The sequence below is a fragment of the Varroa jacobsoni genome, unplaced genomic scaffold (genome assembly GCF_002532875.2).
Source record: "Varroa jacobsoni isolate VJ856 unplaced genomic scaffold, vjacob_1.0 scaffold_1428, whole genome shotgun sequence".
Lineage (NCBI taxonomy): Eukaryota > Metazoa > Arthropoda > Arachnida > Mesostigmata > Varroidae > Varroa > Varroa jacobsoni.
The window spans coordinates 931714-955831 of NW_019214330.1; the positions used below are offsets into that span (position 1 = coordinate 931714).

The 24118-nt window shown below is 39.4% G+C and overlaps 1 protein-coding gene across 1 annotated transcript; it reads left to right on the forward strand.

Moving 5' to 3' along the window:
- The first annotated feature begins 12175 nt into the window (after positions 1-12175).
- On the forward strand, positions 12176-21928 carry Tsp97E (Tetraspanin 97E). Its single transcript, XM_022849962.2, has 5 exons — positions 12176-12954; positions 15128-15277; positions 15699-15796; positions 16984-17142; positions 17406-21928. Exons 1-5 carry the CDS (start codon positions 12883-12885, stop codon positions 17575-17577), a joined length of 651 nt encoding a protein of 216 aa, XP_022705697.1. The 5' UTR covers positions 12176-12882; the 3' UTR covers positions 17578-21928.
- The last annotated feature ends 2190 nt before the right edge of the window (positions 21929-24118 follow it).

Sequence of the window (24118 nt, forward strand, 5' to 3'; positions counted from 1 at the left end):
TGTAAGCTTCTTCTTCTTTTTTTAATAAGCTTTCAAGGCTATACGGTTTCAGACTCGACTCTTGTACGCATTTCAGATATTGAATATTAGAATAGCTTGTTTGAAGAAGAACGAACGCCTATTCTACCAATTTGTTTTGTGGACGAAACTAATGATGTAATGTCATACATACTTCGTTCTTACAGTTTAAACTTCTTCTCATCGATTTCCTTTTTGCGTCATTGACAACAAGCCCTTCCACTGACAAGCGGCATCCTTCAGCGCAAATAAAGGGAATTCGACTCCGGTCGTAGAAGTCGATACCGCAAAACTAGCCGAAGAAGGATCGAAATTTAAGAAGCGTCGCAGTACTCTTTTTCTACAGTGCATCGCATATGAAGGGGCGGTACTTTCAAAAATTTTGACAACAGCGCCATCACCGTCATGGAAAGACACCCTTTCTCTTAGTGTCAAGATTGAGCTTTACCTTAGCCTGTAACCTGGTAATCAGCAAATTCGTGACTGACTAGAATCTATCGTATCTCGCCCTGTGTGGCTAGATACACCCCAACTCGTATATTTTCGTTACTACTAGGCATTACTGCATTGAGTTACCTTTGTCGTGAAAGTCTTCTCTTTTTTAAAAAATGGACTAGGAAGTGGTTTGATTATTGAACTTTCTTAGAACGGCCGCAGATTATTGATTAATAATGTATAATACTAAAACATTTTGTGAACCTTGCCTATCGCGCTTAGTATTCATACCATTGAATCGAAATGGAAGATACAGATATTGAACTACCAAATTTCACACGTTCCTAAGTTAAAAACACTTGTAAAAATGTATAATGTGTGGAAATTACACCTAACTTAGCTGAATTAATTAATTCCACAGAATAAGCCAATCTTTGTTAGCTAGTTGAGTTTAGAAAAAACAAGCCGCATTGTGTGACAAAGGCGTCAGAGCCGCGCTTTTAATACACACCTTTTGGGTTCAAGGACGGTATAAAACTAAACACCAGCTTGGCTGACGCCTATGTACGTATACGCCACTAAAAATGGCCTTAAGCTTAATTGACGTTTGATAATCTTTCTTATTTCTCGTGTTTGCGAAACAGTTTTCCCCTGCGTTTTCTGACGGCGCCTAATGTAGGATTCACAAACACAAGTTACTCCTTTTCCTTCATCGAAAAGTCCTCCATATAGTTCTTCCATCCTAAAACTAACCTAAGTTTTTCTACTGCTAATATCCACAATTCGCTCTATTTTGCTGCATTTTTCGCTGTTTGCTTTCGGCTTTGGGACATTATTCGATTGTTCTGTATCATGATTTCCCAGAAGTTTAGCTCCCAGGTGTCAAACAGAAAAATCAATGGTCGTTTATAGATTGGGTGTCATGGTACAGCCTTTGGCCGTAGCACTCAATTGAAAATAAGCTATGGACACTCGTTCATTATGTACTACCTAGCGAATTCTCCTACTTCACGTGCATAGCGGCACACAGAACTTATTGCCTCGCTAGCTGTGAAGTTAGGCTGGACCGCCTGATCCGAGGCCCTGCCATTGTGAGAAACATGTTATGCAGCATCCGTGACAATTAGGATCGCTGAACTAAATGCGCATGGCGTCGTTAAGTGCAGTTTATCGCAGTTAAACGTGTAGTCAATTGCTACACGTTTATTCAGTAGATAGCACTATAATGAGTAATATCGTCGCTATTCTCGACGATTTATCTGCGTAAAGACAGAATAAATTTTTGTCTATACATTTCCTAGCATGTTTAGTAGAAGTTTCGCTAAGTCAAACGCAAAAAGATTATAGACAAGTCTGCCACTAAATAGCGGTAAATTAAGCAAATCAACTGTTTGACATTGAACATATCATCCCATCAGGTCCATTTTCTCTGTTCCGCACCTGTTTTTTTTTTCAGTCATATTATACAATACTATACTGTACGGTTTCAACAGGTATGCGAAGTCGCTTACCGAATTACGATCGGAACTTGAACTTACTTAAAAAATGCGTTCGCGTGCCTTCTTTTTAGTATATATATAATGGTAAACAGTCTGCCTCTTATTGTGTAATTGCCATATAGCGAAGCTAAAAGTAACTGTGTTATTTAACAAGAATTGCGTTTTTGATCGGTTATAGTTCTATATCCACATATATTTTTTACCTTAAAATAAAAGTAAAGCATTTACAAAGCCTAACAGTTTGAAAAAACCATACCAATGCATAGCTTTTGTTCAAGAGAGAGAGAGAGAGAGAGAGAGAGAGAGAGAGAGAGATTCGTTGGGTACACATTTCTTTTAGAATGCAAAGGCCTAGCCTTCTAGGCTGTATCCACATTTCGCTATGATACAACATATCCATATATTCACGTAGTCAGCAGGCGGCCTGATATATCGCTCTCCATTTACATTTCGGCTGATAGAGAAAACGAGTGCACACGTACATCAGCGACCTCATCAAGCGCCCATCTACTTCTGTGCTATTGTGCGGTGCTTGGTAGCACAAAATATTACGCCCTGATGCGTTGACGCAAACAAGGTAAACGTGTAAAACACGAATCTTTCTTGACAAAAGTGCGCAGGCTGCATTCGATACATCAGGGTATTGATGTCGTCCGCCATTGTCGCGACATTTTCTTTTAGACCACGAGAATCTGTCATGACAGAAAATCAAGAACAATTGCGTTTTGAGGAGATAGCCCGGGCTCACTGCTTCTTTAAGATGAACGCCGCAATCTTCTATCAACCGGAAAGAAATTACGAAATATTATGTACTGCTACTTCTTCGACAAAGGACTCTAGCCAACTCTATGGACACCACTAAAAATGTGTACGAACAGATCTTTGTTCGGCGACTCGGAAATGAATACTACGACAAGAATAAAGAACTTCAAATGATACTTGTGCGTGCATGCGCAGGAAGACACACACGTAATTCGGTTGCAAACGCAACGAGCCAATCCCAAATCCAAAGTAGGCGGCAGTGGGCGGTGGACTCTGTGGGAGATTACCTTTCTACGTCCGTGGAATGACGTATTCCCTGACGGTCCTATTTTGCAGAACCTTGACGGCCATACAACCGCACATGGGAAGTCGCTGGAAAAACATCCGTTTCGCCTAAGGAAAGGGAACGCTTTTTTTATGTTTTGCCTCCCAGATTTCCATCTAGCTATTTCTTAATGTAGCCATAAACAAGGCAAGCCATCTTGTAATTAGGAAACTAACTGCATCAATTTTTTTTATGAACCGGACTAGTGGTTGAAAACACCGTGTCATCTTGAGCCTTATGTATATCGGGACATAAAAAGTCCTAAAATTTAAAACAGGAGCATCCGAGTAACTGACTGGTGGATACTTCGCAGGATTTTGTGGCAGTCATCCTGGTAGTTGTTGTAGTAGCTGGTAGTAAAATCTGATAGCATTAGAAAAGAATTCGGACATATCAAACAGTTTGAGAAGGATCTACTATCACATTTGCTGGTATCAATAAACAGGAAATATGACATTATATAACAGAAAATAGACGGTAAGCTTTGAAAGCTGTAGACGTAAAAAATAAAGATTTGATTTAGTGGCTTGCTTAATACTCTATTTTTCAACCGAACGTTGACTCTTTCGTCATTCGTTCTGTCATCATCCTTTCTATTCGCTCACTCGGTGTCGCCTAGATTTTATATATGTATATATATATATATATATATATATATAGATATCATCAATTCATCATTGATCAAAAATCAAAAAAAGAAATTGAAATAAGTTACATGTGTATACAGACAGCCCCGAAGATCGTGCCCAGTTTTCACTGGACTTCTGTGTACAGACAATTTGTTACTGGACAATGAACGAGAATTGTCAGATCTCTCGCTGCTGCAGCGCCAGTAACCCTAACGACGCGAAAGTTGAGTCTGTTCATGTCTGGTAGCTAAATTCGTTGAATCCCAGGGGACATTCGAAAGCGAGTGCAACCGGCGTTCGACGCTGACGAGGCAATACCCTTCTCCAGCTAATGTTTGAACTCTTCGCTAGCTGGCGCACTGGATCTTTTGTTTTCTCATCCTGGCTCCCCTAGAATAGACGGAATAATGATCGGAAGAGAAAGACCTTAGAGAATTCACCATAAAGAGCTCAGTCATATCCCTCCTCCCGGCCAGAAAACAGCGAGATAAAATGGAGTTCAAGTTTTCTTCAGGGTGGAATTTTTGACCCAAATGTAACGCTCGATGTATGACCGTAATAACCGGTTGCTCCGTAAATAAACTTTGGAAAAAATTAATTGATTTTCATACCCAACCCAGAAATAAATAATATGTGATGCATTTTTTTTAACAAAATGACTCCATAACGCTAGAGACAGTACATGCATTTTGTTATACCAGCTGTTTTTGACTCTTCTGGGCTACAACTAGATGTCTAAATTATGTTTACAGCGAACCTCGTAACCAGGATGCTCCGCTAACAAGATTTCTTACTGAAATACCAGTCAACACATGTTCTCGTAGATTTTTCTAACGAAATCTTTCAACATCCATGCGTTAATTCGTTATATGGTAATACTTCAAGGCATCTTACTAGGAATATCACTCTGCAAAATTATCGTACAGCTAACTATGCTTGGTGGATTGATTGAAGTCAATAAAAGGGAGAAGTCCAGGCGATTGCCCGAAGTACGCCTTTTTCACTAAACAAACATAAACGAAAAAAAACAAAGTCGTAAATTATACTGATTGATTTTCTGTTAATCACAAACTACATCAATTCGACAATACTAGTCGTCTTATCAGTATGAATTCTCTCTACTAGATAACTCATCGTCCGTATCATACACTTCGTTGATTCCTGCATGCTGCTAATGTTGAGACTAATACCAAACGCTGCGCGCACTCACACTCACACACACACAGACACACACAGACCAGTGTAGGACTCAGCCTGATTGCTTTCTTTCTCGCCATTTTTCCCCGCTCGGATGACTTTGCTATCGATGTGATGTACGTTTCCCTCCGATCAGTGCCTTTCGCATCCATTTAAATTGTAAATCGTCACCAATGCACCAACGAACGAATAGCAAAGGTGGAGACAGCGCCGAAAGCATAGAGAAGAAGCAGCGGCTGAAGAACGATGCTGCCGAACAGAATTCTATCGGAATCAGAGTCGGACGCGATGGGATGAGGCATCGAACGCGAATTGGAGCTACCAAAGGAACTGAGGTGGTAGAGGCTTGAAGGCCAGATTCTCGTCTCAATCCTCGTGGCACTGCAGAAATCACCAAAGTCACAAAAAAGATCACCCATTGCTCTGTGCTCTGCAAGAACTGTATTCCGTTGACAAACATATGTATGTATGTATGTATCTAACGTATGCAGAGATATGCAGCTGCACTACGCTGCTTTTACGTGCACGCGTTGAATCGATATTGTTCTGTTAACAACGGCAATGCTAAAGCTGGCAGCAACTGAGCGAACCGGGCAAGGACAAATCGAAGCAGCTGGAGAGGCACCCGCATCCAGAATGACAAAGACTTATGTCAGGAGAAGTAGAAGATACTGAATACTTATTGGAAATGGCCTAGTCCACGCAAAAACGATCTCTTACTACTCGTAGAACAGGACGAAAATCAAGGTGCTTGATTTATATTTCGACTTGTACCTACACAATCTGTACGTATCAAAAGAAATACTGCATCGACAAGTGGAGTACGTAACATATAGGGCGCATAGAATCGCACTACAATATCGAACGAGGCATCTATGATGCTAAAAGTAGGAATCTTATAAGCGGGATAATCGTTTAATAGCTAAATAGGATAATAAATTACAATATATTACATATTTAAAAAGTAGAGATTAATTCTTCACAAAATTATAAGACGAATTGTTACATTCGTTCTACTAAATTCCTATTTAGTAGACCTTTTTGTTCAGATTATCTGAACCAAAAGGTCTACCACCGGCATCATACCAGCGACAGCTAGTAAAGCGAACAGCTAGTACTCTCAAGACGCCTAATCAAACACCGTTGTCAACAAGTTGAAGACAGTTGATCGTCCGCAATGTATGAGGTCTTGTCACTAGTTCTTATAAGATAGAGACTTTCTTGACTTTGCCTCTTTTACTTAAAAAGTTGCCAGTACACGCAGAAGTATGGTTCACCAACACAGTGCGTATCAGTGAGTTCTTAAGGATTCGTATAATACACCTCCGTGCCTTCATAACACCGTTTTGCCACTAACGTTTGGCAACAGAGGTCAACAGGAAGTTACTTCCTAGTATTTTTTTTTAGTACCCTGATAGAAGTAAGTGTCTTTCTTAAGAAAGCGGGCGCTCTGGCAGAATATTCTAGATAGAAGGAAAATATGTTCTTATTGCGACACATGAACAGTCATGTATATGTTGACTCATACGAGGACTCGGTTGAAAAAACGTTTGTCGCTGCTGTAAAATTTCGAAAAAATATTGTTAGAGTAACACATTACTTTATTCCTCATATGTGTTGAGCGTACGATACGGGTCAACCATGCCAGTTTGCCGTGGGTGCTCCTGAGGTGTGACCTTCAATTTCAATCAAAGAGAAAGTACACATGTACATTCTACAGCATTAGCATGCTTCAAAGTGTTGCTAGCCTAAATGGGCTTTTGAGCGATGCGATGAATATCAATGAACGACGAGAATCTTATTTTTATGCAACAGTTTTTATGCTGGCCTCCCGAAATAGCAAATATCTTTGGTGTGCCCCCTTTAAAGCTAAAAGGGTATTGCTCACTATGGATTCAGAACGGTGTTATCAATACAATCACATATATCTCTATGTGAGACCTGTAGAAATTAAAAATGTGCCACTTCACAAAAAATTTTACATTTTAACGATAAAATCATAATTTTATAATAGCTACTGTATAGAACCTCCTCTTGAAAGCACCCAAATCAGACTAACATAGAAGACACGATGAAGCTAGAAAACTTTTAACCTACTTGCATACAAAATATGAATCGATGTAAAATTCTACATTGCGCCTTTATAAGCTCGGGCAATACTCGATGCGCAGCATATGACGTGTGGCTGCGTTCGCACGCACAGACGCTTTGAAAATATTCAGAATCATCGGTCATATCAGGCGTAGGGAAGGTCTTCGAATGCAAGCTGTGGCGGCTGCCTCAAACAAAAAAGGTCCAAAGTGATAGTAACGGTAGTAGCAATAGCAGGAGCAGCGCAGGGTAAGCCAAGCCAACTAGAGCGCGCCAGGCTGCCTTTCCGTTAACTATTGGCCGTAGTAACGGCAGGCGTTTTCATGACGAGGAACAAGAACGGCCTATAGACGAGAGTAGTTACTGGAAGTTTTAGGGGTACAGCCCTCTACTGGTCTGACCTGCCTACGACTAGCATCGATATATGATAAGTGAACGATGTTGGTTAGATTAGAAAACATACGATTTATCGTCCGTAGCTAGGACTTTTCTATTTCTTTTCGACAAGGAGTACCGTATAGGGACAAAGTGTAACTTCACTACGGGATCGCCTCTTTCTGGATCATTTGGTTCTTGTCAGCGCCATATTATTCTTTATAGCCGTAAATTTGTTTATCAGTGAAACGGTAACGGACAAAAGTGCTATTTTTTTTTAGCTAAGAAATACATGACGGCAGCAAAAGCAAGAGACCATTAGGTTTCAATATGACGGCCAACAACGACTAGGTCGTCGTGGTATATTGGCACTTTTTACAAGAACGCTACTCTCAATGATTGTGTTAGCCAACCGTGCGCTGATCTACGAAATCTGCTTGAAATGTGGGATAAGGGGGAAACTAACAATGCAAGAAAAAATTAAACTATGTTTTTTGATATTAGAAGGTAAATGTCCAAGACGTGCGACTATATAAATTCAAGTTAATCGATGTGCAAGTATACAGAAGAAGTGCAGTGCATACGGTTACAATATCCTTTATATCTGGCATTAAACAAACAATACACAGCGTCGTTTCCTAACTATCGGCAAGTCAGTGGTACGCAAACGATACTCCGAGTAGATTTAAAAGAAGAATTGAATTTTTCCTCCGACCTACGATTTGCGCACGTGTGGGCTGCAGCATGCGTCAAGCTTCAGGCCCAGGGCCTAATCTTGCGGAGTCAAAACGAGAAAACATCACAAACATGCGGCTGAGTCGCAAGCTGTCTTGACTATTTCCTTGCCTTTTTACTTTTGCTTTCAACTCTGTTTTACTTTGTCTATCAGTGGTATTTTGCTCATTAATTAAACTAATCTCAAAAGAATAGTTGCTTTCACTGACTCAGAAATCTGCCTCCCTGTCGTTTTCCTTTTGCATCTTAAACAACATTACCTTAAAGAAATGCTACAGTTTTAGTTCGGAAAAAATACTAAAACCGAGTACGTAGCAGTGGGCATGCAACATAATATAACCTTACGTCTATCCAGATCATTCAAAAGCATCCTAATTTTTCAATCCAACAACTATATGTAACTCTCTTGACTATCACCGCGTGTTCCTTGAAGGACCGAATTAGACATTGGTCGAAGACATCTACAGAGCGCTATTAAGGCATGAGAAGATCGATGGACCACAATCAGACCGGCTAATACGCAGTCTACGAGAATATAGAAAAACAAAGCTATTGCACATATCACAACCGAATCTGAATTACATGAAACATCACATCACTGATGCATAAACTATCGACAAATAGGTATAATTATACCTATAGTACTGTATTTACTCAAAAAGATGAGAAGTTCAAATGACTGACATCCTGTCTGAACATGGATGCAGCTATCAGCTTTGTTACAGCCCCGCAGTGGACAACATCAAGGATAAAAACTAAATATTATAAGAATGCTAGCGTATGTAATAGACATATAACAGTAAGCCTGATATAACTAACGCGCTAACTTTGGATTATTTCGAATTTTTCGTAGTTCCTGCAAGCGGCTTGAATACGCATAGTGGCCATGATTTCCGTTGGAGTTCTCAAATAGCAGAGCTTTGAAAATATCTTTCTCCAGATAATATGTAAATGAACTTATAAAACACCCACATGTGTTTGGCATGTCTAGTAATCCGACAGCATAACAACATAATAGATACCATTTGAATGCAATAATATCGAAACAGCAATTAGGAGTTGGACGCAAAAACACGTGCTTCCATTGCATCAAGTTATTCTGACAATAGTTGCTATTTAATTATGTCGTGTGTAACGTGTATATAATCTACTAAGTAGTTTCAACTCACAAGTTCAATATAACAGAGAAGCTGGTTAAATAAAAAGGTATCAGACACACTAGAAGCGTGTCAGTGCAAACATGAATAACGGGGTAACTTCTCAGAGAGCGGCGATATTAGCGACTACTTCAAAACTAAATAAATTACTTCAGGGTTTTTTATTGAACACGAAGACGTTAAGCTTGATGTAGTTGCTAATGTTCCTGCTTCTTGCTCGGTATGAAAATGGTCAGTAAATTTCGGGGCGTATGATATATGGGGTCTATGTATTCAAAAGACAAAATCTGTATGATCTATATATTAGTGATTACTTATGCTCATTTTTTTAAATTATTGTTATCCTATAAATGGACATATTTAAAAGTATGCTCAGACCGCATTTGTCGTCTTGACAAACGTTATCCGCTCGTTTGTATTGGAGCCAAGCCCTAAGCGGGGAGCACGTGCTACATCAGTATGCAAATACCCTGATATTCCAAAAATTAAATGCAAAAAATGCCAGAGTAAACTTTTATTAGATCAGCATACTTCTTCATCATATACTCGAAAAACGGCAGCGACATTAACCGGTTAGCTAACGGGCTTTGCATGGCTCTCTTGTAAAAAAAAATGAAGTAAATTGTATTTGGACAGTTTTGAGTAGAAATGGGGATTGGCGTTGGATGTCTTGTCCGCACGATGAAGCTGGTTTCAGAAGTATATTCTAAGCAGTTAGAAGATAAGTTAATCTGATAATAAACTTGAGCATAGAGATTTTCCATTTCGGTAGCCAGTCACTATTTTTATGGTAAGGGTATTGCTGTTTACATTTGCAATGTACAAAGAAATTTTAAGCGCTGGAACTCATTGATCTCACGACATTAAAGCTGAGCTGTATTCGAAACTATGCCAAATACCACATGTTAAAGCCTTATTAGTTAAAGTGTCTAGATTCCTATACGATAAGAAAAATTTAAATCACAAAAAGTTACAGATGAGAACGTCGCCAGTCAATTTCTGATATTGCTCAAATTCTTCATGTAGTCTAATGTACGCACCTATTTTCCAAACGACCATCGACGATAAAGCTAACATTCTACCGAAGTTCTACTAGTTCACAATATGATTCACCACATTTTTCATTCTATTAAACCTGTCTATAAAAATTCAGTTGCTACAGAACGAGCTGACAACATTGCCTAAGTTTATGCGCTAATGTTTACATTATGGTGTGCGTATTTTGGCGCAATCTGCGTATGCTGGGCGTAAAATTGATTTCTGCACCCTCAAACACTTTCAAGAACTACAATCCACTATGTAAAAAGATGGGTTACACGGAAAAATACGTTGTTTGGTTCAGGGGCGTCTCAATATATTCGATCTTATAACATCTTTTTGGTCTTGAGACATGCTCAATTAAAAAAAAATAATCATCGCTCAATCCGTGCTTAAACCATGCATATAATCCGAACTGGAAATCAATGACTGTCTTAATTTTTCATAGGACTACTATATCTCAGTTAAAAAAAAATCGTCTATTAGTTGTTATTCTTTGAACTTCTGAACGCGCACTTGGGTCGACCTTAAAACTGAATATGATGTTTATCAGGTTTGTGATATTTTTCAACACAGGCCAATTTGACTGCAGTGAGTGTCTTAGCCTTAAACCAAGTATGTGCAATGTATTTTAACTTCAATATTTTGCTGTAAGCGCCGAAAGAAAGTAAAACTGACCCAAGTCTAGCAAGTTTTATACAAAATTTACTACTGATCTGTCATTAGCTTGTATACTTGATTAGTGTTCCGAAAACACACCCCTGGTTCAACAAGAAATCGCTGACAGTCTGTTTGAGTAGGCTTAGCCTTAAAAAGGCCGAAGATTATATTTTTATGGTTCTTCAAATACTAGATCGTTTAATTATAATAATTACGATTACTCAATAGTTTCGTTGTGTTTCTCTAATAATTTTCAGAAAGAAGCCTACCGTTCGAACTAGTCGCTATACCTAGAGTATGCCCTAATTTACGTGACATAGTGCGAGCTTTTTCACCCTTTCTAGCGGAAAAAGGTTAGAAGATACTTATTGCTACCTACTAACGTTAAACCTTATAAATGTATCAAAATGGAAACGGTCATACTTTGTCCAATGCGACTAGCGCAGATATTTGCCAAGGACGTAAAGCAGCTCTCAGTGAACCTTGGTATTGAACTTCGCGTTCATAGACTATCAAAACAATTATATATACATATATATATATATTATTTACTCTTTAGGTACTGTCGCACCTTGCTATCGTTATGGTATGCGTTGAGTAGAATTCAGTTTATATATATAAGTATATAAATGATATGCGAGGAATGGTTAAATATGCTAATACAATGTTTTTGGATACAAAAGGGAACACCCTGCACATGTGTATGCATTTAGATACTTTCCTATATACTTTTGTCCTAGTTAGCTTCAACACTACTGCCAAGTCGACTGCTACCCACTAGGTCCACTCATGCACAATCATTGTTTTTATTGCCATGTTAAAGCCAAAACGACTCTACGGTAAATAAACTTTTTCAAGCCAGTAACTTAATTAAAAATTATCCTTACAAATTTATACTTTTTCTCGAGTTCTGCAGGTACACAACGCCAGTAATTTTCACTGCAGTTGGAGAAGAAGTCGTTCTTCTCCACTTACGTATAAATTTAGTTATCCTGCTATTGTTGACGCCGCTGTCACATCCTATCACAACGTATCCGTTCCCGTCTCTTCTTTATATCCCCTGTTGCCTTCGTTCTTACTTGGTACCATACAACCCTCTCCTACGCCGGAGTACGCCCGTCAGTGTATTGTGGCGGATGTACACCCGCTTCCCTATCTTCGCTTTTTCGAGCAGCGGGAGCGGAAGGGCGTCACTATAAACATAGGAACGGATCTTTTCTATAAGACTGCATATGGGGAAGTTACCCCCCGGGCTTCGTGGCTTCCTTTCGTTAGCCTCTAGTAAGCTCGCTCAGCGCTAAGATCCCCGACACCCCTTCCCTTTACGATTCTCCGAAGCTGCCTCCCCAGACTCTCCCAGTAGCCTTAGCAGCAGCAAAAACAAACAACTGCCCGAGCAGAAATCGCACTGGGTCAAAGAGAAGGAACGGCCACAGGATTCAGACCACCTTCCACACAGCAGGACGTACGGATGTAGACAGAGGTGTAGTTACACGCACGCGTCGCGTTACCCCCGTCAACTATCGCTAACGTAGCGGCACTGTGACCGTTCTTATTGGTTCCATCTCTACTTTCAACTAGCTGTTGGCTTTGATATTCGATAAGCCACTACCAATGCTGCCGTTTCTAATGACGTTGTAAAGAAGTGAACTGCCAGGCAAACCTGCTGCTGTGGCCAAGGGATAAAACAGAAACTTAGCTTATGTGCAGTTCTACACCAGCTAGCATGCAAGCGTTTTTCAGCATCGCCGTATTTTGGCGAATTCGCTCAGGCTGTTAGTGAAATTACGTACACGTCAGTCTCGTGCAGTGGTGACATAGTCTTTTTGCGATACTTGCTAGTTGGACCTTATTAAGAGGAGGGGATCGACAGAAACAATAGCGACGTCGCTGAAAGTAGGAACAACGGTGAAGAGATAGCATTTCAGATATCTGTGTCAGCTGTTGAATTTGGTTCAGCAATGGCCGTTCTACCATACAACAGATTCCACCGCCTGCGAAGGGGTCTCGTTGTGCTTAATCTCATCTACATCGTATGTAAACTCTAGCAATTTGTAACGTACATAGCACAGGGGTAGTAGCACTACTGATAAGGGAACGACTGATATTAATAGTAACAAGAATAAGGGTAGATGGTGGTTATGTCTGTTATTTCGTCTATAGTTTGGATATCCGCTTGTCTGGGGGAATGACAGAAAACGATAAGTTCCAGCGAACTGTCGCTAAGTGGAATTAATGTTATGCTTCATACGACATCGGGCTAGCTACGTGTACATGGAACAATAGGACATAGGCAGCAAGCGATACTCAAGCGTTATTTTACTGTGTGCCCTAATAGAGGTGGGGAAAATTTGTTACACGATTTCAACAGTTTTTCAGCTATCTTTTCTCAACAGGCTTCAATGAGTGAATAAGTGCCAAAAACAATATAGTACATACCATACATTTCATCAGCATACTATGGCACGTTTGACGGCTCGAACCTTGTAAAGACAATACCATATTCAGTTAAATTATTCCGTTAGGAAGTTCGTTTGTGCTACGGCAAAGGTGACATGCGGCGATCTTCCCGACTGTCAAGAAACGACCATAAATGCACTAGTACTGGGATTTGTAACTTCGTATTAGACAGGGTGGAAGTTAAAACAGTCTTTTAAATAGAAGATGACAATAGGAAGTACACATTGATTTCTGTCCTCATATACGTAGGTGGAAATTTGGACGATAGGTAAATGGTATTTCCTCTGGCGATTGTAGCTCGATAGTTGTGTTGTGAAAACCATATATTTGAGCATATTTACGTAGAGTTCGTTGTTTAGGCCGCTAAAGCACCTATACATTGTTCTACATACAAAGGAAATAGGGCACATTAGGTTTGTAAAGGGCAGATGTTACTTCATACCTTATTGATATATATATTATATGATAACGTGTATCTTCGTGATCTATAAATGGCGAGAGAGTTTTCTACGCCGTTTCAGATATGCTATGTTTATGTGTGATGGCCATAAGTGTTAAGATGTTATTATCGTTATTATTATTAATATTTTTTGTGGCTGGTAGGGATAGGAGGATATTGGCGTTCGCTTAAAGTAAGCAAGTAACTTATAAGGGTAACTGAACATGAATGAATGGGAAGTGAATTTTGAGTTAAATGACTGCTCAGCCACATAATCCACCGTTGAAGATTGATATTTGTCATACAATATGCAATACATTGCAAAGAATCGTGCTTTACTTCTATCTCGCATAACGTCGTCGTATTCATGGCCTTCCAATTTGTCCTTTTTTCAGTTTTCAGCACTTTTTAATAGCAGGTTTGTAATCAATCAATCAATCAAGAGAAAATCGATCTACAGATTTCTAGCTGCGTTCATATGGAAGCGCATTGTTTCTTTCCTTTTTTGTTACTATATTTCGTTCAATCTGTTATTGTCCATAGGTAGATGTTGTCCCGATCAGTATAGAAGCGACCATCCGATGCCAATCGGATCAGGCGTGTAGGCCAGTCGTAACTCTATTATTATTCAATGAGACCGATGTTTCTTTGTCTCTAACAACACAGCATGAGCGTTACGCTCTTGAGCCTCATTATATCTCACTGTAAAATAGACTACGATTTCTACAAGGATCTACAAGTATTACGTAATTCTGTTTGGCTGCAGCTGGCAAACGCACGATCCTCTTAAAGGAGACTGGCTAACTTAGACTACTAAAAATGAATGAAGGACTAAATTTAATCAGGCTTAATCTAGAGAATTCGCACAAGCTACATTTGTTTGTTTTCTGAGGTAGGTAGGACAAAGGAGACGCATAGAAGTCAATGCGAAATCGTAACTAGGTTAATTTCCATGGTCGAAAAGACGCTTGCTATAGGATAACACTGAGCGGACCCTATGCCACCCGAATGTCAGTTACATACTATGTTTTCCTGTTAGAAGTTCATTGCTTGCTTTAATGATCAAGCAATATACAAACTAGCAAATAGATAGCCGATTTCCGTACGCCCTATAAACACGCACAATTTTCATATACGCTATAGACAGATACTTGCATCTTGTCAGTATATGGATCTAGTTTGATGGGACCTTGTGGAAGTATAAGTGTGCTTAAATGAGCCTAGTATAGTTCATTGAGAAGACAGTCTAACATTGATGCTCGTATTACTCTGTGGTCATTGCTTACCTGGCGTGTATATGCTCTTAGCTATTGGCTACCGGTTTGGTTACCCTCGTCTGGTTGAATCATGAAGCGACCGTGGTATCGTTACGTGCCTATGGAGGAATTTTATGGTCAAGCGGATTGCTTGTTCTGATCGCACTAATTGGACTCATCGGAACCCTTCAACATCATCAGGTTAATTGACGTTTCAGTTTTGCTATAATATATAGAACAGCACGTTCAAGTTCTTTCAACGATCGAGCATAGTCAAATACTTATACATACTATTTTTTTTTTTAATTCTGGTCGTCCGTCTTAAGTTAAGCCACTGCATGTAGATAACGTGAAACCGCTTAGCCGGAAAACTTGCAAAGGTCACTGCAGAAATAGGCGAAATCATATATTGCACGAGCACACGACGTAAAACATTAATTTAAAGCTATATTATATGGTACATTTTAAAGAAAATGCGGGTACAACACCGAGGCCACATGAGATCGTTTTTGTGTACTTTCGAGGGCTTGCTGCTAGAACATGAAAATACCATATAGTGGAAAGGAGTATGTCTTCGCAATATATACGCTTGATTTTGCCATTCTGTCGGTGATTTCATCAGGTAATTTTGTTCTTCTACATGGTGATTCTTTTCGTCGTGTTCGTAGGCCAATTCAGCGTCTCATGCTCGCTGCATATCATCGATAAATCACAGCAAAAGTAAGTGATTTCAACTGCAGATGACGCAAAGAGGACGTACATTTCGAGAATACATTAGAAAGCTGGAGCATTTGTTCAAAATGTTCGATTCTGCACTACCAGGCTAGTTTTGATAGGCCGTTCCGTACACATTGCACGAGGACACACTTTACATATGTATGAAACGAATAGAGAAAAATAACATCTATAGAAAAGAACTGACTTTTATGTAGGGAAACGTATGTATGGTTTAACTTACCAGATCAAGGGTTGTTATAGCCTTGTTATTTGCCCTTTGTAGCCTTGACGTTCAGTTCCACTGGCATATATTTGCTACAAAACCAAACGATTGATATATATATGGTCATTGTTGAGCTTGATCGAAGATATCTCCGCACTCGAACACAAAACACTTCCCGCTGGAGAGGCATTTCCAAACCGCTTTGGAAAAGCAGGTATATAGTGGAACTAATTCTTCGTCGCCCATCCCTAGCAACGATCGCTCTTGCAATTCGCTTTTATATGCTTCGAATTTTTGTCTTTCAAATTTTCGGTTAGAACGACCCTGTCTTCTCGCTGTTTCGTACACCGTTTTTAATTTTGATCTTCTATTTTATCGGATAAAAACACCTTATCTTTACGTTATAGACTGCATTCCGGTAGTCCGATTCATTAAACAGTTGCTTTTTGCAATTGCTTCCCTTGTAACTCCGTAAACTTGTAAAGTCTTGTAAAACCTTGTAACTCCCTTGTAAAGTCCGCTACTCTTCCGTGAGGTCTTTTCGTAATCCCATTGCAAATTTACCTAATAGTCACGAAAACCATTGAAATTTGCTTCAGTATCGTTGTTATCGGATAGATAAGAGCGACACTAAAAAAATAATAACGACATTTCGACGATGAAAAAAGAGGAGGAGGAGGAGGTCAGATACCCAAACCGTATGTAAGGCTCGAACGTTCAGACGCATTGTGCTGACAACAACTGCCCCATAAGCAAGTGTCGTCATGAGGTAGCAGAAAGAAACCGCAAACAAATATTTAATTTAGGCGCGATTTCCTTAATCAATATGCGAAATCTCTAAATAGCTTGATTAGATTGCCCTACCACTATATATGCGTGTATTGTATTCAACACTCTAATTGAGCGTAGTATAGGCTTATAGTAATACGTGCAGTGACATTGGCTGGTTCCTATGTGGGAATTGCAGAGAACTTGCACACGAGAGCTGGGAACACGCGTCGCCAGAATTACGCAATGATACGGAGGTCAAGCTCCGATGCTGCGGCTTCGGCGAGAACTCGACCGAAGCTGAGGCAGGATGTTTTTCTGATGCTCTCTGCTGCTCTCGGCCCGGAAACGACTGCAGGTATGCCCTTCAATATTATCGCACGTTCTTGGTTCTTGGTAGAGCCCTAGGTATATGAAAACCAGTTTGTTATCTGTGTGTGAACTTGGAGGAATCAGGAGTGAGCACATGGAGACATGTTATTTCCCTGTGCCCTCCAGTTTTCTGAATACGATAATTTGTAATAAACAATCTCTATAAACGGTCATATGTTGCAAGTACATTAGGGCTAGATGTAGTCCTCGCTAGCTAACTAACGTGCTAAGTACTTTCATGTTATTCAGGTGTCCACCCTGTTGGCCAGTTCTCCAAGAGAGATTCGAGCGCGGACTTTCTATGGTAGGCACCATAGGAGGCCTGTTCTCATTCTGCCTTCTACTTGGCGTATGGACGACGTTCTGCTATCGCAACACCAAGGATCCAGCTAAACTGATGTCGCCTAATGCGTTCCTCTAAGTAACCGACATTGCATCAACCGGATAAAGACTGTGCTCGATGAAAATTAGCGGCACCAGCCAACGTCTCGAGAATAAAAATGGAATACCCATCAAATCGTTGCTAGCACCATGTCATTCAATGGTCCATGGAGTCCGACTCTATGATTAATGCCCGAATCCTCTGCAACGCATATGTTCAGCTTAATAATCGGCCATCATGAAACGACCTGAAGAACGGCGTTTAATATGATTACGTACATTATCGTTTGCACGGAGAACTGGGCAAGTTAGAATTCAGCAAGTTGATCTAAAAATGAGAACTTCACTCAAATAGACATTTGGAACAGGGACTTCACGGTTAGCTGTGGAGCAGCTCTCGTTCAACAATTGGCTAAAATGCAATTTGGACAACCTTATAACAGCTTATAACGGAAATAGATATGATGTCATCATTCGTATTAATGGCTAACTACTATTAAGGATTATATGCCTCATAACGATACACTTTTCCAAATTAACCTCAATAGGGAACTAAGGCGCATCATATACTTAAATAATATTTAACTGGAACCCATTTGTAGCGTGTTTCCCTCTAGCGGCCACTTCGTGCTGTAGTACAAAAGCTTCACGCGCTTCAGAAAGCGGAAAAAGTGACATACAGTCTTACATCAACTGTGAGCAAACATAGTATTCAAAGCTACAAAACGAGCTATACAAAACTATAAATTGTTACTTTTTTTTGTTACCTGATTTTTGTTACTTGATTTGTTTCGGGTAGTCGTTAATTAATTTTAATGATATGGAGCAGAGAATGGAGACGATTAATTATGTACACTTAATTATATTACTACCGACGGAATGTAAAGGGCTTTGAAATGACGAGGCAAGCATATTCGCCAAAATGCCGCCATTGGCCAAAGCGAGCTTGAATAAACGTATAAAATGAGAATTTTCAGCTAACCAGTTTATCATACACTTTTAGTGATAATCTGCTACCCGATCTAACCGCTCGATATTTTCTTTGTGTAGAAACCTCATTGTGTCCCGTATTTGTCGGTACTTTATTAACTTCGATCACTCATCGACGACCGTGAATTTGCAGAAGGGAAATAGTTTTTCAAAATGGATAATTTTACATGTTACAGAAACTGGATTGAGCAGAACTTTTAACTTTACGTATGCGACCCATTCTCTGGCTAATCGTGCGTAACAACTTGCAAAGAGCCTGCAGCCTTGACAAGAGAGGATCTTGGGTACAGCAAACTTCAATGAAACGTTTTGTGATACTTCGCCACGCTTGAAAAGAAACAAGGAACGAAGAATATTTGACTCTATTCAACCGTTGAGCTTCACAAACTTGGCATAAGGCAGACGTTCAGACCGTCCGCGTCTTATGCCGTACAAGCAGAGGTGTAACAGAAATCCCGATGGAATATCACCAGACCCAGACACCTGAAATAAACGTGCAGGATTAATATTGACCTATGAAATGAATGCTCTCCGCATCAGTTAAATCACTGGGCAGTTCTCTTTTTCTGTAGCCCGATGTAACTTGCTTGGTTCTGCTACACGACAAATAGATCTGCAAATTTTTCGCTCATGAAAAAGCCGTAACAAGAAGATATTCAACGTTACGATTATTCCATAGGTTACTGGCCGATGTATTTTAGACATCGTTTGTTATAATAACACCAAACGACAGCGCTAAGAGGCCCTGATTGGAAAGAAGCGATTTTATCTATACTCGAAAGCATTTCTATTCGAGCCGTTAGCAGCATTGTGCACTAACTGACATAAATCAGTAGCAGCGAGGCATATTCATGACAACGTATAATAACAGACAATAGTTTATCGAAGGCAACCATATTAGAAAAGTCAACTGAGAGTACAGAGGCCTGCATCGACCGATAGGACCTTTTGCTAAGGATCAATTTCTAAATACTGGAACAGAACGGCTGGTAGATAACGGTCGGCATAGGTATCATAATGCAAGGACCCCAAATCGAATTTGTTTAGTATGAGTTAGCAAGACCCGTAATTTTTTGTCATGTTTATTAAGAAGTCTCAGGAAAATCTGCACAAAGCTAGATTAGCCTTCAAGATCTAGCCAAAACATATGTAGATTCTAGAGGAAAGGCTTAAGAGCTATGATCGTAGGGCGACACGAGCTATCCGATATTTGCTTGTATCACTTTTAATTATTTGCAGTTTAACGAGATTCGAAAAGGATAAAAGGCTACTGTGCATATAGGAAATATACGAAGAGTTAGGCCAGTTATGGTGATTTAATTTTGATTATTGGTAAAAAGTGACAGATTCACGAGCAGACCCATCCAAATACCAGGCCAACGAATTGTTTACAATTTGTCCGCAGCACTGAAGCAGTTTTGGAAAAATGATCTAGGTCCACAAAGGCTCCCCCAAGAGGTAATTGCGTGTTACATTATTTTGAATGAAAGATGCAAAATATTTCGGATTTAACGTTGTAGTCGAGTTTCTAAAGCTCGGTTGATAATGTGTTCTAAATATCAAGGCCTGAGTTAGCTATAGTTCTGGGAATTTCAAAAAGAAGCTGTAAGGTTTACAGTCGTCGTCAGTCATTTCACCGTCAATAAGGTCGTATCTATTAAAGTTTCTGTTACACTATATAGCTATGCAGCTCTCTCTGTGTGTTTATGCTCGGATTCGAACCTAGGCCACAACGTGCACCTAAGATTAGCACGCGATTAATCAGCTATGCAGCTCCATAGAGAGGTGACCAGGAAAAGATGGCTCTTGTATTGCGCGAATTTTTTTTGGTGGCATTTCCAAAGTGATTCCTTTCTTTTATCATGCCTATCACATGATTTCGCTTACGGATCGCAGAACTTCTTCTGTTTCTTCATGAATGTTCAGTTTCAGTTCTCTGGGCAATTCCGCTTGAAAAACGTAAATTTTACTATACCCCTCCCCTCCCTCCTACACACACACACACACGTAAGCCTCGTAGCTGGTCACCTTTGTGTCATTCGTATCATTGAATATTGCGAGTATATCGGCGTTAAAACGCTTCAGCGATTACAAAAATGTAAGAACGCATTTCCAGGAGAACGAAGCTTGTTTCTATAATGACAACACTTCAGTCTTCTCAGTGAGTATTGCCTAAGTGGCGTCCTCAATAACTTTATAATCTTTGCTGATTATTTCGTCTTTCTTTACGTTGCACCGGCTTAGTCTGTGTACCGAACCGAACCGAACGTAACAAGAAGACATGATGGTTTTATTTAAACGAAGTGGAAGAATTTGGGTACACATTCAGAAAAGATCATGCCTTTTCTGATTGATTTAACGCCTGAGGCAAGCGCATTTACTAGGGTTAGTTGCACTCGGGTCCGCTACGCACGAAGTATGAGCCTGCCACTTTATTTATTAATACATGACTAATATTTGAAGCTATCAAGAACCCGCTGAAAACCCTGCCGGTATTTGAACTTCAAGAAGCCAATTAGTGCTTAATAACCAAGGCGAACATAACGTACCAAAAAAAAACTAGCAGCTATAAAGTGATGGAACGGTAATGCGACAATCAAAGGATACCTTACGTCATCTGTTTAATGTTTGGCAAGCTCTGAGTACTTTTTAAACGGATTTCTCTTAATTTTCAATTGAAAAGTTTTAGGGAGCCTTATGAAACATGCTTATCGAAGCATTTCTTGAGAGAAATGCAAAAACATTCTTTCAACCCAAAACACTACCTTGCTGACACGCCTCAATAGACCTTGACAATTTTAGTGGAAATGCAAAAAAGTGTATATTTTGCCATAAAAAAGGCCACAAACTGTAATAGCTTTGTCGTTTAGGTGACACTGAGATGGCATTTTTTTTTACGTAGAAGTTTATGTAAAGGAGGTATTTCGTGTACCAATCAAAAGCTTTTGCTGAACAGAATTGATATAATTTACGTCCATGAGCCTAGGTCTCAGTCTCAGTTTTGGTGGAAAATGCCGTTTAACGAGCGAAAGTTTAACTGGAAAATCTCTGTCAGGGGGTTTATACATACGCACACGTCTAAAATTAATATTTTTGGGTGAAAATTTCCAAACGGGTTTCCCTGTGAAACCATGAGCTGAAAGAATGTTTTAAGTGTTTTTTAAGCGAATTCCTAATAAATATCGATTCGAAAATTGAAGAGGCAAAGGTGAAGTTGATCTTCCCTAACGTATTTTTAGAGATAAACGCGTAAGTGTCAAGCAAATATATATTTAACTATATATTAATAATGAAAATAAAAATCAATACCGAAAGCAACAAAGTCAATACATCAAATCATACATACATATATATCGTCATGAAGAATAAAAGAATAAAAACTTCTATCAATCTTAATTTTATACAGTATATGTTATTATTTCTTAGTAAAAATATATTGAAATTCCATGAACCCCATTGATGTCCAAGAACAGGATAGGTTGGTCGACACCATCGCCGATAAATATTCATTGAAGATCAACGAAGACCAACTCGATTCACGTATGTTCCTTAAAGGTCGGCCGACACTTTTCATATGGGTTCCGAAAACGAAATCAATCATTACATTATAGAAATCTTACGGGACAGTTACTAGGGCTCCTGAACACACCTATTAGAATCAGACATAATAGCACAATCGTAACGGGCTGGGTGGAATAACTCTTGATGTATATTTACTATAGTCTATGTTAGACTGGCTGTAAAATCAACAAATCGAATAAAACAAAAGTAAAAAAAGTGTGGAGTAAAGCCCGCAGGTCCGCTTAGTAAGTATTATATTTATCTGCTTTTATACATTTATCGCCATCTCCGAAAGCGTTATAAAATAGGTCACCGAACTGACTCAAGGCTTCAACGTAGGCGAACGCGTAGACGGAGCGCACTTGATTCTTTATCCTATTATATTCTACTTTATTGTTTGCCGTAGTATGCTTATCAGTCGGAAATCAAAATGATTTTGTGAAATGACCTGGGGAAGACTGTTTCCGCGGATCGTCGTTTGAGAACCGTTTATCTGCGAAAGTTTTATCGGAAAAAACAAAGATAACTGGGATGAAGAGGAAGTTGTATAAAGTATTTTTTATTTATATAAAATTTTCCACTGATAAGATGAACGCCTTTAGACACCATTAGGGCCAGACTTTTCCTTTGAAGTTATTCTAAAATAAACACGGCTGTTTTAACGATGTTTTTGCACGTGCTAGCAATTTTGTCCCTAACAATAATGCTTATCTAGAATAACCATTGGTCACCGCAATGATATTTTCCACCTGAGATCCAAACTAGTTTGAGTCATTTTCAAAATATGCCTGCCTGATTCCGCAAGTAACTTCTCAATAGTAACTATACGTCAAGCTATATTGGTAGGTATAAGCTCGCTGAAGTGTTGCTTAAATACATGACATCAAAAAAACTCTATCGTGTTGGTAGTGGGCCGAAACTCCTAAAAACGCATGGGTTCATAAAACTGGGCTCTTATTGATATCGAGTTTTGGCGGAGAACATATGCTAGCTGCGACAAGATTCGTTAGAAGTTCAATGCTGTATCTTGTATACTACCATGGTACCTCGTTCTAATAGTTAGTTCCAAACTCGTGTGCTGTATGGCACTTAGAGAGATGCCCTATACTATTTTAAAATACGTACACCGTTTATTGAATTTTTTATAAACGGTATATATAAATTTATATTTTAATTTATATAAACGTACTCTTACCAATCGTCTAGTCATCGAGCCAAGCGACATTTGTCCAGGTAAGCCAGTTTATCTATTCGCAAACCCATACATCAACACCAATATCCGATAAACATTACTTTATAAGAATTCTAATACAATGGTTCCAATCATCTCATTTTACTTATTACATACATATATATATATATATATGCACAATCGAACGAAACAAGCGACTAAAACTTAAAACGGCATTTTGCAATTATAAGGTTGCAGTTGGCTTTTGTCCTTGTATTAGAAAAAAAAGCCGCTGATGTTGTCGATCAGATAGAAGAACAACGCTCAGCTGTATGCATCTACTAACAGATGCAAGCATAACGGTACGAGCCACTGACATTGAACGCACCGTCTTATCTCGTTCACCTTTTTATATTACTAATGAATAACTCTATGGATACACTGTGATCGTGAAACAGTTCGATCGTATTCAATCATCTCCCAAAGGCAAATGGTCAAATTAGCGTGACCAACTCGAGATATGCCTGTGTCTTTTAGCATCATGGGCGACGCAAACGCGCCCCAACCAGTGATACCAAAGTTGAACAATGAATAAAAATGTTTTTTTTTGCGGTTCACTTATACGTCCTCCAATGAAGCAGATGTGTGTACCATTCAAAATGGTAGCAAAAAAAAAATAGGGCAAATGGACTAGATATACCACTCCGGACGCAATCAGGTCGCGAACGTCGAACTATCTAACGTAGTAGCATTAATGAGAGAGCTTTTGAGATGCGAAACATATACCCAGCATATAACATTACGTTCTTTGCTGTGTCAGGCGTAGCATTCGATTGTTTAGCGTTTACGTCGTAGTGCG